Source organism: Pygocentrus nattereri, chromosome 2 (genome assembly GCF_015220715.1).
Source record: "Pygocentrus nattereri isolate fPygNat1 chromosome 2, fPygNat1.pri, whole genome shotgun sequence".
Taxonomy (NCBI): Eukaryota; Metazoa; Chordata; class Actinopteri; order Characiformes; family Serrasalmidae; genus Pygocentrus; species Pygocentrus nattereri.
The window spans coordinates 37,092,732-37,106,357 of NC_051212.1; the positions used below are offsets into that span (position 1 = coordinate 37,092,732).

Genomic DNA, 13,626 nt, shown 5'->3' on the forward strand with positions numbered 1-13,626 from the left:
ACTACTACTGCTACTACTACAGCTACTACTACTACTGCTACTACTACAGCTACTACTACTGCTACTACTATTACTACTGCTACTACTACTGCTGCTGCTACTACAACTGCTATTACTACTACTACTACTGCTGCTGCTACTACTACAGCTACTACTACAGCTACTGCTACTACTACTGCTGCTACTACAACTGCTATTACTACTACTACTGCTGCTGCTGCTACTACTGCTACTGCTACTACTACTGCTGCTACTACTACTGCTATTACTACTACTACTGCTACTACTACTGCTGCTACTACAACTGCTATTACTACTACTACTGCTACTGCTACTACTTCTACTACTAATACTACTACTACTACTACTACTACTACTACTAATAATAATAATAATAATAATAATAATAATAATAATGCATGCACATTTCTACACAAGCTTGGTATGATTCCTAAAAGAATGAATTCAGGCAGTGAACAGCAGTTTCACCACTATGATGCAACTAAAGCACTTGTCTGTAAAATTAGTCCATAAAAGCAAAAATAGTTTTTATTGAATGTCCTCAGCTCATCAGTTGAATGTGAGAAATTGGCCAAAAAATACAACAAGATACCCACTGAACTCACAAACCAAGAGTACAGCAGGCATGAAGTCATGTCAGGATACTGTCCTGTTATAAAAAGATATGACAGCTGCATGTGAAATGTATTGTACACCAGAGGCAAAGTAAAGCCACGTCTTAAGAGGCCATATAGATTATGTCTAAAACTGCATATAGACTGTGTGACCCTGACACTACACACTGATTTGTTCCTGTGTTTGTTTAACAGGTCATCTTTGAAGCGGTGGTTGGAGACGGTCAGGTTAAGGACATTGCTATTGATGATCTGTCTGTTCTGAATGGGCCCTGTCCTCCTAACGGTAGGAGCTCTTACCCAACATTCATAAAACGCTAAAATGAGCTGTTCAGAAACATAAATCAAGAGTTACTGTAACATTACTTCTCTCAACATACTTGTTATTTTACATACATTTCTGTCTAGTACACTGCACTATACAGAGTCAGTTACTGAAGTGCATTCACTGTTTTTCAAACGTCTGGCTCCTTTTACAATTTTTCTTTCTGCAGAAATGCTTTCAAAGGCTTTGATAACAAAAAGCAGCTGTATAGCAATACTTATATTACCCATGTATATTATACATATTATAATACATATATTTTGCAACACTCAGCTTCAAGTCCATCACAGTGTTTTCTTTGGTAAGAGGAGGTTTTGCCTAAAACTGATTTGACAGTTTTCTTTTGCAATTAAAGGCATTTTCTTTACATATAATATAAATATTTTTGTAGGTATCTCTGTTTTGAAATGCGAACGGTCTCCAAACCACTTTGCCAGGCAGTGTAGAGAAGTTCTAATGCACTGATCACCATCTTCCCTACTTGAGTTGGAGGTGTTTCTGTTCTTCAGGGCTGTGTGACTTTGAGATGGATCAGTGTGGCTGGGTTAGCAGTGCTCTCAGTGTCCACAGTGTGGCCTGGAGCTGGACCTCTGGAACCAGTGCCTTCGGGTTCGCACCAGAGGTGGACCACACCACCAATTCTGCCCTAGGTAAAGCTCCCTCCATGGATTCTTCTACACTGATCACTGGTCACTGACTGCTCATATATACTTGAGACATTGGCTTATTCAGCATAATTGTGAGCAAAAATTTGAACATTTCAGAAATAAGGTGAAATAAAGTGAAACCTGGTGCAGGAACTTGCTCAAGAGGTCTCAAAAACACATTTTTACAATAATCGCTGATGAAAGTTATGAGTTATGATATAAGTGGAAGAAAACATCAAAAATCAAATAACAACTGAAAGAAGATCTTAATCAAAGCAGTAGATCAAAAAATCTGAAAATCAGAGAAGTATATGGTGTGTTTTTAGGCTGCCATTTCACTCAAAAGAGATGGTATGAAAATCATTAAATAACATAAGTGAATACAATTTGGTTGGATGCTCAATTACATCACCAGTCTCCAGATAATCTAAGAAATGAAACATGCTGAAAAGTGATTGGCTGCCCGTAATATCAGAATTACAGAATCAGAATCTAAAACCAAACATAGAGTTAACCCTCCTAAAATATCTGAGTTTATGTTTGTATACAGAATGAAATGCTGACAGCAGAATTTAAATATCTTCTCAGATAGAAGAACCATCTCAGACAGTTCAGGAAACTGAAGGCTGTATTTTGATCACATGGGAAGAGATACATTTCTGAATCTTTTGTAAGACTTCCAAGTGAACTTTAAAACACCCTGTGCAAAGGGTAAAATGATAAAATGCACTTCAAATGTTCAACAGACATGATTGTTATCAGATATGCATGTGACCCGGACATTGTTCTAGTTAACTGCGTTGTGTTGTATATGCGTGTAGCCTGCTTTCTGCTTTCTGTGCATTTACAAAATGAATATTATACTCATAATGTTTACTTGTCAAAGCAATAAAATTAAACACTCCATTTAAGAGATTTTCCTGCTGTACAGTAATGTGTAAAAGTCAGAGACGACCCCTTAAATTAATAAATATACTTTATGCACATCAAAACACACTTTAATGTCTCCATTGTTATGAAGAAAAAGAAAATAACAGAAAATTACACAGACATATTGCCTTTGGTATTTAATGTGGATTATAGGTATCTTTTTTTTTTCTTAAATTATTTTTTTGCGAATATTGAAAGAAATAGCATAGATTTTTCAGACTAAAATACAGTTTAAAAGGTAAATAACTGATGCATCAAGGTGGACTTTGCATTTCAGGTTTTGTGGACCACGTCATACGTCTTTAAGTATTAACATCAATGCACAGGCTTAAAAAGAAGGTCACGTTTGATGTTTAGGTCTTAAAATCAACATTACACTGACAAAGTAGATGATTGACTCATATCCTCGAAAGACACGTCCTCTTTAGACTGAGTTTTCTTTGAATGCTCATAATTATGAGATTCATCTTCTCATTGGGGTCCAAAATGCAACCAGTGTTACAAATTGTTTTTTCACATGTTGCATGCAATTGCACATTTCCACCAGAGAGGTGGAAGATTTGGGTGGGTGCATCCCCAAATCTTACAAAGTGCAGCTTTAGGATTGGAAGGATGGAAGAGGAAAAGTGGCAGCAGGATGCGCAAAAGTAAAGAGTGGACAAATTGAATAATGATAGATTTGATATTACACTTAGTGTTGGACTCTTTTGTGCAATTTGGTTAAGTATTTGTTGTATTTGTTGTATTTGCTTTTTTAACTAATAGCTTAATGTCTGTTATGATTGGAAAGAGATGGGTGGTCTCTGAGTTTGCGCAATACTGTATATGTGAGGTTGATTCTGTACAGTATATGTGAGATCCTGCTGGTTGATTTTTCTAAGAATATACTAAGGTATCCTGTTTAATAAAGATCATTAAAATTATATCTTATGCCTATGTACAAAATAAGCGCACTAGGATTGGCAGCTATTCATTAATAATATCTCGGTGTCTGCAGTGACATATTTGTTTCTAGCAGTATCTGAGCTCAGGACTGTCTTTTTCTCTAAGCTATTGGTAACTAGCAAAGATACTTTCTCTAGATTGACAAAGCACTTCTTGTAAGTCGCTCTGGATAAGAGCGTCTGCTAAATGCTGTAAATGTAAATGTAATATCAATAGTAAGAGTAAAAGCAAAAAGGAGCAAAAGTGCTGTTAGTGGTACTGTATGTTCTGCTTTTTGCAGGGCACTACATGGCATTCGACACAAAGTACACCTCAGAGGAGCAGATTGCTTACCTTCAGAGTGAGCTGATGCAGCCAGTTGACCACGCCTGCCTGGAGTTCTGGTACTACATGAACATGTGGGGCACTGTAGGTGAGCAAGCATGAAGAAAACCCAATGATCTTTGATGATGTTTCCCATTGTTTGTGATCTCAGTCATACACTTATTGTAAATGATAAACACAGGGAGATCAAAATACATTTTAATACTTGTCTTCTTCATGTCTGCAGATAAGCTAACATTAACTGTGTTTGTGAATGAGTCTGGCAAGCTCCACTTCCTGTGGAATCAGACAGGTGTGCAGGGCAAAGTGTGGAACAAAGTTACTCTGGATTATGCAGCATCCAAAAATTACCAGGTGTTCAAAGATTTATATCTTACAAAATACCTCTTGTGCTCATAGTACAGACATCACATCACACCCGGCCTCTTCTTCAGCTGGTTTCTGATAAGTTGCTTTGGTGGATTATCTACAGCTTGTGTTTGAGGCCAAGCGGCCACCCTACGATGAAGGGGTCATTGCCTTGGACGACATCCACATCAGGGAGAACACAGGCTGCTCTGACTTGATCCCTACTACACCCGCCCCCACCACAGAGCCCACCACACCCCCTCCATCCTCCATGGACTGCAGCTTTGAGGAAGGTAAGCTCCATATATAAAAGGAACTGTTCTATTTAAAACCATGAGTTCTATATAGAACCATTTCATGCTCAAATGGTTCTTTGTATGCTGAAGATTGATGGAGAAGGTGATGTATATGGTTCTACTTAGAACCGTTTTAAAAATGGTTCTATATAGCATTTAAAAAGGGTTCATGTATTGTTACAATTTCAGGCTTGTAACAATAGAAGAACGCTTTTTGATGTGATATTTTTGGGCAGTGTTAGTAGTAAAAGACAAAAGCACAGTGTAGTATGTGATTAAATGGAGCCTGGAATAGTGGCAACATTTGCTTACCAGAGTGCAGTGGTGGACGAAGTACACAAATCACGTACTTGAGTTAAAGTAGGTAAAATATTACTCCAGTAAAAGTAGAAGTTCCTCCCTTTAGACCTCCACTTGAGCAAAAGTACAAAACTATTTCCCTTCAAATGTACTTATGTATCAAAATTAAAGTAGGAAAAGATTAATTATGGCTCTAATATCTTATAACCATTTTTGTAACAAGACTGTTGCCTCATTAACTCTTTTTAGGTGAAAATACTCCAGTGTCTCTCTTGGTAAACCAAACTTTTAATAGAATGTCATTAATTAGTTTGATGCTGATGTCTATTAAAATGAAAGATTTATTTGCAACTTAGTTACAAGTTTAAATTTAATGAAAACTTACTTTAAACACAGATTCACAAGCATGTTTTCCTTTACTATTTTGCATCTGTAGGTCTCTTCATAAACATAAACATAAAGTGATACATGAAAAATCGACTTACGTACAGTAACAAATTACATTTACTTAGTTACTGTCCACCTCTGCCAATGTGCATATAAAATTAGTACATCCACTTTTACATGCATACATTACTGGAATTGATGTTAGTTGTTATTGTTGTTTTTGATATTAACATTATTATTAATAATATTATAGATTGTATAATAGCTAATTAACGGCAAATCAGGCATTGTTTTCAAATTGTTAGAATTCAGACAGTGGTGCAACTTTGGAGGTGGGGGTTCTTGCAGAGAGTACAGTTGCACTGGGGCTCATGGTACAAGCAGGCGGCAGTAAGTAAATTAAATAAAATTATCATTGTATTATTAATTGAAAATTATTTTCCTAAGAGGTGGGTTTAGCGCTGGGGCCCATAAGATTGTTGTTAGCCACTGTGTACAGTTAGACCACAGATGAAATTTCTGAATAACAATATAACAATAATTGTTACTCTGTAATTTGCATTTCACTCTGTGCAACTTTAATGAATAAGGGCCAATATTTTCAATATTATGGAGCCAGTTTTGTTCAAATACATGCAGGGATCCCTCAGAACCACCAGGGGCCCCAGGAATGCATAACATGATCTGATTTTCCAAAGTGAGCTGCAGACATTTTATTCAATAATTTATTAAGAATTCAGGGTCGTTAATTGCAAAAATCTTTGCAAAATATAAACAGAAGACTCAGTGGTATAGCTAACTGCAGTGCTAGCTAACATTAAAACATAGAAATGAACAAGAAAATGTGACTAGGGCGGAGGGGGGTAGAGGTTGCGTAAGCCCCAGATATTCAGACATGCCTCTGAACATGTGTTTGAACAATTGTTCAAAATATGAAATCTCTGATGTATCCACAAAGATGAAAGATGCTGTGGATAATTCTAAAATAACTGAGAAAACTGCACATCAAGAATAAAGTTAAAACAAATAAAAATCCCAAAGAAAGAAGAAAACTCCTTGTGTTAAACACAGTATATTAGTTATCATTAAATATCTTAATAGAAGTAAAATATTAATGTGACAGGTAATTCCAAATTCCACCAGTAAGACAGATTTCTGTTTGTAGGGCTGTGTGACTGGGTTCAGGAAGCTGAGCATGGATTTGCTTGGACTCGTCAAAGGGGATTGCAGGTAGACACAACGGCCAAAGGACCCTTTTATGACCACACCATTAAAAACAGCAATGGTAAGTGGAAAACAAATCTGTTTAATCTACTTCATCATTCTAAAGTACTAAGCGTATACAGTTACATCTATAAATTCTAACTATATGTGTGACATTTAGGGTTTTACCTGCTTCTAAATATGTCTGGAGATAAAGACAGCAAGACAGCAGCCATTTCTGTCCCTGTGACTATGCAGGCTACCAGTGTCTGTGTTGAATTCTGGTATTACATGTTAGGAACTTCGGTGGGAAACTTGGATCTCCTGGTTAAAACGGTACATCATCATCACATTTTCAACTCCTGTGTCTCTTTAAATTGTTTTTGAGATGAGGTGCCTTATTCAAATGGGAAATCGCACAGGATTCGGCATCATGGCAAAAATATAACATCTAAATTTCGAATAATCCAATAAGCCATGAGAGTTCAGGCTTTGCTTTACAGTAATTATATAGAGTTTTGTTAGGCACCTTATAAGTGCCTTTGTCTGTTGTAAAATCACTGAGGTATTATACTGCTAACACTGGCATTTTTTAAGTTGGTGCCATTAAATAATGAACACATCATTATATAAATTTAAATGTGCAAACTACCATAGTACCATTAGTATAATAATGCTTGTTTCTGCTAGCACCTCTATTTTACATCAAGCCAGCATATTTAATCTTACTTATGACAGACCTAACTAAAACAAGGACATTTGAAGTGTGGAAGACATTCAAGTACCTTGTTCTTAACTTTTCATGTTAGTTTTTGTTACAGTGACTCCTTCAGTGAATATGTAAATTTGAAGGTTAACACTGAATATAAAACCCTCTAATGCTGAGGATACTGTTATTATCTAATTTCACACAGACAGTCATGTTATTGATGTGCCTTTTGGTCCCTGTCTTCAGAAAACAGCAGAAACAGTTGTTTGGACTAGAACAGGCACAGAAGCTGCTGAGTGGCTGAAAACCCAGGTTACAATCAGCATCGACGACACACAGAGAGTAAGGCTAACATTATGACTATGACTAAGTGTACACCCATTCCCATTCTGTTGTGACATAGGGAAGGACATTAATCATTACCCTTTGCAGGTGAAAATCTCTGGAAGCAGGAAAACTAAAAGCAGTGGCTTTATAGCCATAGATGATGTGAGAGTGAGTCCTGGTGCCTGTGTAGATCACAGTAAGTCTGCTCTCTCTCATCTTTTCTCTTCAGCATTCTTTTGAATCTGTCCCCAAAACACCTCTAGAATTCAGCTGATACTTCACCAGGAGACAATCACAGATATTCAGAGAAGCATGTTTTCAATACAAGTCAGGCATTTTGTTCTACTGAATTGTATTATGTCATTAGGGTTTAATTACTAATCCTTAGCAATTCAGAGTTATTAGTGTTGTTTTACCAATGGCTAGAACATGTGTATAACATACAAAACTAGAAATGAAATGGATTTTATCTTTGCTAGCAAGTCAGTTATAAAAGTGTTTTTAATTTGTTTAAAATCTTTTGGTTGTGAAGCTTGTACATGATTTTTTGATAAGAAGGAAGCTGCAGTTGTGCCTCTTGTTTTATCTCAGCACGGCTGTCTTTGTGGAAAGGTGTGAACTGTTGTCAGGCAAGGGGGCTCTTGCCCCTCCACTTTTACCACTCATTGCCCACTCCAAACTTTTCATAAAGACTCAGTCTGAGACTGCCTCAGTCAGAGACTGCCTCTACCAGTGCAGTTTCTAAAGCTTTACCTTCTAGACTTCAAGCAGAGATCCTCTTAGCTTTTATTTGGTTTTTAGCTTATTAAATTGTAAATACTTTGACCAGAGGAGGATGGGTCTCCCATTGTGAGTCCTCCCAAGGTTTCTTCCTCCAGTCTGAGGGAGTTTTTCCTTGCCACCATCGCCTCTAGCTTGCTCACTGGGGGATATATGTTGTATCTGTTTGTTTTCAAACTTCTGTAAAGCTGCTTTGTGACAACATCGTTGTAAAGAGCGCTATACAAAAATTTTAATTGAACTTCAATTGAATTGCTCACTAGCAGCTCAACACACCACCACAACATTTCAGACAGATAGCCAATAGTGTCCTAGTTAGTTTGACAACAGAGTAATCAGAGGGATTGTTTATTTGAATATATTTATTTAAAATATTAATGTCAATTTCAATTACACAAGTGGAACGGTCACTTGGGGCAAGCAGAAATGGGCTAAAACCTGTCAGAGAAGTAAAGCAGAACATTAATATAGTTAAATGTGTCTTTGTGTGCAGATCCATGTGGTTTTGAAGACTCCTCACTGTGTGGGTTTGAGAAGGATGTGAGTGACAGCACTCACTGGCTCCACATGAATGGCAGCACTGGCCATATTGATCACACTTACAGAACTCAACTGGGTGAGTGCCTTATCTGTGCCTACTAGGGCTGCACGATATATCGTTTGTTAATTATAAGGTTTGTTAATTACATGCTTTTTACTCGTTATTGCATATTAATTATGACTTTTGTAATACTGATGCTGCAAAATGCAAATGGGCTGCTAGAGTAATCAAAATGTTTTTATGGTGTGCTGAGAGCATCTTGACCGATAAGAGATCCAGATGTGTGTTTCTGTGGAGTGTTGAATGTCTTCATGTAATCCAACACTGAAAACAGAAACACTGTTCTAATACTGGGTAGGACCCACTTTGAAATTCAGCCTGAATTTGTTATAATGTGGATTCTACAAGGTTCTGGAAACATTCCTTAGCGATTCTAGTGAATACTGACATGATTGCATCACCAAATTGCTGCAGACTTGCCAGGTGTACTCTACCACATCCCAAAGGTACTCTATTGGATTTAGATCTGATGATTGAAGGCACTAATGATGAAGTATGATGTGCTTTGTGACAAGCCTCATTATGGTGTTGGAAGAAGCCATTACAAGATGGGCACATTTAATTGCTCAATTGGTATTAGGAGGCCCCAGTGTGTGCCAAGAAAACTTTCCCCATGCAATTACCACCAACAGCAGCATGAACTGTTGACACAAGGCAGGTTGGTTCCGTGGATTTGTGCTATTTATTTATTTATTTTGTGCTATTTATGCCAAATTTTCACAAATTCTGATCAGATATCAGGCTTCACCAGACCAACTGTCCAGTTGTAATGAGTCTGTTCCCGCCGTAGCCTCAGATGCCTATCCTAGGCTGACAGAAGTAGAACTCAGTGTGGTCTTCTGCTGTTGTAGCCCGTCCACCTCAATGTTTGACATTGCAGTGATGTTTTTCAATTTACCACTGATTTAAAGAAAGGGTACTGTAGCCTTTCTGTCAGATCAGAGTTTGGACATTCTCCTCTGACCTTTCTCATCAACAATGCATTTCTAGCCACTGAGCTTACACTCACTAGATGTTTTTTGCACCATTTTGTGTTAAATGTGTGGACTTTCCTAAATCAAAATCCTAAATCAGCAGTTTCTGAAATACTCCCTGGCATCAATATTGCCACAGTCAAAGTCATATCACATTGTTCCCCCATTCTGATAGAATAGAATATTGACTGGAGCTCTTGAGCCGTGTCTGCATGAATTTATGCATTGCACTGCTGCCACATGGTTGGCTGATTGGATAATTGCATGACTTAGCAGATGTACAAGTGTTCTTAATAAAGTGGCTGGTAAGTTTATTTCTAAAAATCTATGAGATTATCAGAAATCACTAATGCTTGTCAAATTATTTCTCACCCTGCTTTTATGGCCTGAAAGGTCACTCAATGGCTGTTTTGGGATCGGAGCTTCTAAAGCCAGAGACTACACATCTGCTAACGCCAGAGTACAGCAGAACTACTGAATCCTGTCTGCAGTTCTGGTAAGCTAGAAACAGACCATAGCTTACTTCTGAAGCCTGTGAAAGATTTTAATTTCACGCCGGCATAAACATATTAAACTATGTACAAATGTTCCAAAAGCCTCTTAATTCACTGCTCTTCAAACATGTTCAGAAATAAATAAAACAATGGACACTGAATTATATACTGGCCGTTTGTGTAGGTATTGGCTGGCTGCTGGCCCCAAGGATTCCCTCACTGTGCATGTTTATCTAAATGGAGAGCTGGGACCTGCTTTGTGGTCTCTCTCTGGAGCACCCTCCACAGGCTGGGACTTAGCAGAGGTCACTGTGTCCTCTCCATCCAAATTCAGGGTGAGTCCTCTAACTCTCATTCATCAAGAACACATTTTAATTGAATGAAATCCAATGCTTTTTAGCTTCAGATACATCCTTTCCATTCTTTCTGATCCAATTTCCCATTCTTTGAAATACAAAGAGTTTATCTTAGCATGTAAGCAATGTTCAAGTTTCAAAATATACCATTCATGCCCCAATCAATATGATCCATTTAAGGACACTTGGCTACAAATACAGCCCAGTTTTGATTTTATTGTTGTGATGTCACACACAGTTAGCAAACCTAGAGCCCAAGCATGAAAATGAGATTTGAGGAGTGGGTTAGAGCTACACTGACTTATAAAAACACTCAAACATTTTAAGTCTGCTATTCACAAGAGGCATCTGCTAACATGAACCATACCTTGCAAAAAAGAGATCACAGGAGACCCACAATCAATATCTATTGATTACCGTAAAATTGGAAAGTGTTGCAAAGGCTTTTTCTCAAACAGCTTAGGTATTCAACAGCCTACAGTTAGACAGAATGTCTATAAATGGAGACAATTTAATACTATCTGTACACTCCCTAGAGGTGGCACAATGCAGAATGCTAAATGAGTTACAGCAAGAAGGCTTGAAGGAATTTATTGGAGTCATTCACCATGGAGGAAGCCTCTGTTCCTATAAGAAAACCATCAATGAATGCTTAAAGTTTGCCAAAGAGCACCTTGACACCCCAAAAATGTTTTGTGAACTGATGCAACTATGGTTGATTTATTTGGGAGGAACATGAAGCATTATGCATACATCGTCATCCCAACTTAAACATTATCCTAATGGTGAAGTATGGTGGAAGGAGCACCATGATTTGGGGGCATGTTGCTGTCTCTGGGCCTCAACCCATTGCCATCAAGTTGTCCTACAAGATTGTGTTAGAGTGGCTGTCTGCTGGCTGAAGCTCAGTAGAAGCTGAGTGATGCAGCAGGACAGTGACAGAAAGAAAACCTATTATAGAATGACTTTAAAAATCTGCCTTTTGATGAAGCCCAGTCAGAGCCTAGACCTTAATTTAAAGAGTGATGCTGGGGAATAACCTCAAAGAGAGCGGTTCACTCCAGACATCCAAAGAATATGGCTGAGTTAAAGCAGTTCTATAAGAAGAATGGTCCAGTATTTCTCTTGAACGTTGTGCAGGTCTGATCTGCAGCTACTGGAAGTGCTTGCTTGAAGTTATCACTGCCAAAGGAGGTTCAACCAGTTATTCAATCCAAGGGTTCACTTACTTTTTTCACCAGTACTATAAGTGTTTAATTGGTGTGCACAACAAAGACATGAAGGATGATATTTGTGTGTTGTTAGTTTTGGCACATTGTGTTTGTCTATACTTGGATGAAGTATAAACTAGATAAAGAACTTACATATATTAACTTCTATTAAGCCTATTAAGCCGAGCACAAAGTCTTTTCAGCAGCTCACAACTTTGCTCTATCATTTACATATAGGTAGCATTCAGGACAGAACTAAGCCCCGCCCAAGAGTCTTTCATTCTCCTGGATGATGTGTCGGTGAGAGACGGCACCTGCTTTCCCACAGGAAGTTGTGATTTCGAGTCAGGGTTGTGTATGTGGATGAACGCTGCCAACAGAAGCTCAGACAGCCATGACTGGGTCCATTCAGATGGACACTCTCTCGGCCCTCGGGTCGATCAGACTACACACACTGCCTATGGTGAGGACATTTACATTTACAGCACAAAAAAACACAACACGCTAATTCCAATGGGACTAATGCTGTGGCTCTTAAACGTCTCAGTGTATGAATCTGACTACAAGTTATTTTGATGAATACAGGGAAAGCTGATCATGGATGTTCAGAGCTGACTTTTAAATACTGTTGCTGGTTCTAAACAGCATCTGTTAATGTAACTAGACTTTATAAGTAATTTGGACCAGTTTTAATGGACCACTAATCTCATAATGTATACCTAATATATAGGGCAAAAATAAAGTCTAAATTTACAGGAGATGTCATTTTTTTCTATTGGCAGTATTTCTATTGGTCCGTTCATGTCCATTCATTGTTAAACTTTCACACAATGTAGACAGCTGCTGTGCTCAAAAGATGTGGAAAAATAGAAATGTAAAACAATGAAATTCTAAAGTTTTCTTATTACAGCAGTGATATTTACCCTAATATTTGTGGCCAGAATTCTCTTATCCACAGTGAGATACAAGAGCCTGTATTTGAAATACAGATTGAAAGCCAAAGAAGACATTTTGTTCTATAAATGTGAACAAGAAATATGCCTTGTTCCTCATGCAGGCAGGTTTATGCTGAACCCGTCTCAGACAGGTGGTCCAGGACAGGGCAGCAGAGCGGTGCTTATCTCTGAGCGGATCTTACAGAACTCTAACTCCTGCTTCTCTTTCTGGTACCACATGAACGACAGGTCGGGATAAATCAGCTTCATGTCCTTGTGGCCAATTCTAACTGCTTTACCTTAGTGACTTTAAGAATTACTGTTTATTCTGTGCATCTCATCCCTGCAGTGACTCGGGGACCTTGCGAGCATTTCTGGATGCAGAGAAAGGCAGAGAGCTGATGTTTGAAACAAGTGCTGCTGGACACAGCTGGAGGAACTTCTCTACCACAGTGTCTGAGACCAACCCTTTTCAGGTTCAGCAGAACTCATCATACCACAACCTGTATCACATCAACCCCCTATACGTAAAAATAGACAGACACCCTCTAGTCAAACTTCTAAAACTGAGGGTATTAATAAAGAACTGCAGCAACAGCCTCTACTCTGTTGTGAAGGCTTTACACTAGATGTTGGAACATTGCTGTGAGGATTTGACAGCATTAAGCTACAATAGCATTAGTGAGGTCAGGTACTGATATTGGATGATTAGCTCTGGTTTACTGCAACTCATCCCAAAGGTATTCGATGGAGATCCATCACTCTGGAGGCTGCTCAATGCTAAGGATCTCTTCACCCAATGCTTGACATTGTGCATAGTGGTCTTAGACTCATGTGCAGAGCGTCTCAATGTATTGGCAAGATTACAAATGTAACACCTCTGTTACCAAAGGGTGCAA

The 13,626-nt window shown here is 38.2% G+C and overlaps 1 protein-coding gene across 4 annotated transcripts in view; it reads left to right on the forward strand.

Moving 5' to 3' along the window:
* The window catches only part of si:ch211-106h4.4 (MAM and LDL-receptor class A domain-containing protein 1), a 52,218-nt gene that overhangs the window by 15,935 nt on the left and 22,657 nt on the right, over window positions 1-13,626 (forward strand). For all 4 annotated transcript variants that reach the window (XM_037545877.1, XM_037545886.1, XM_037545889.1 and 1 more), the window contains 15 exons: window positions 831-921; window positions 1,470-1,610; window positions 3,763-3,894; window positions 4,033-4,160; window positions 4,279-4,447; window positions 6,303-6,422; window positions 6,522-6,676; window positions 7,296-7,391; window positions 7,482-7,572; window positions 8,650-8,772; window positions 10,125-10,227; window positions 10,410-10,560; window positions 12,030-12,255; window positions 12,850-12,976; window positions 13,077-13,203. In XM_037545877.1, coding sequence (XP_037401774.1) covers window positions 831-921; window positions 1,470-1,610; window positions 3,763-3,894; window positions 4,033-4,160; window positions 4,279-4,447; window positions 6,303-6,422; window positions 6,522-6,676; window positions 7,296-7,391; window positions 7,482-7,572; window positions 8,650-8,772; window positions 10,125-10,227; window positions 10,410-10,560; window positions 12,030-12,255; window positions 12,850-12,976; window positions 13,077-13,203 — 1,980 coding nt within the window. The remainder of the gene's footprint in view (window positions 1-830; window positions 922-1,469; window positions 1,611-3,762; window positions 3,895-4,032; window positions 4,161-4,278; window positions 4,448-6,302; window positions 6,423-6,521; window positions 6,677-7,295; window positions 7,392-7,481; window positions 7,573-8,649; window positions 8,773-10,124; window positions 10,228-10,409; window positions 10,561-12,029; window positions 12,256-12,849; window positions 12,977-13,076; window positions 13,204-13,626) is intronic.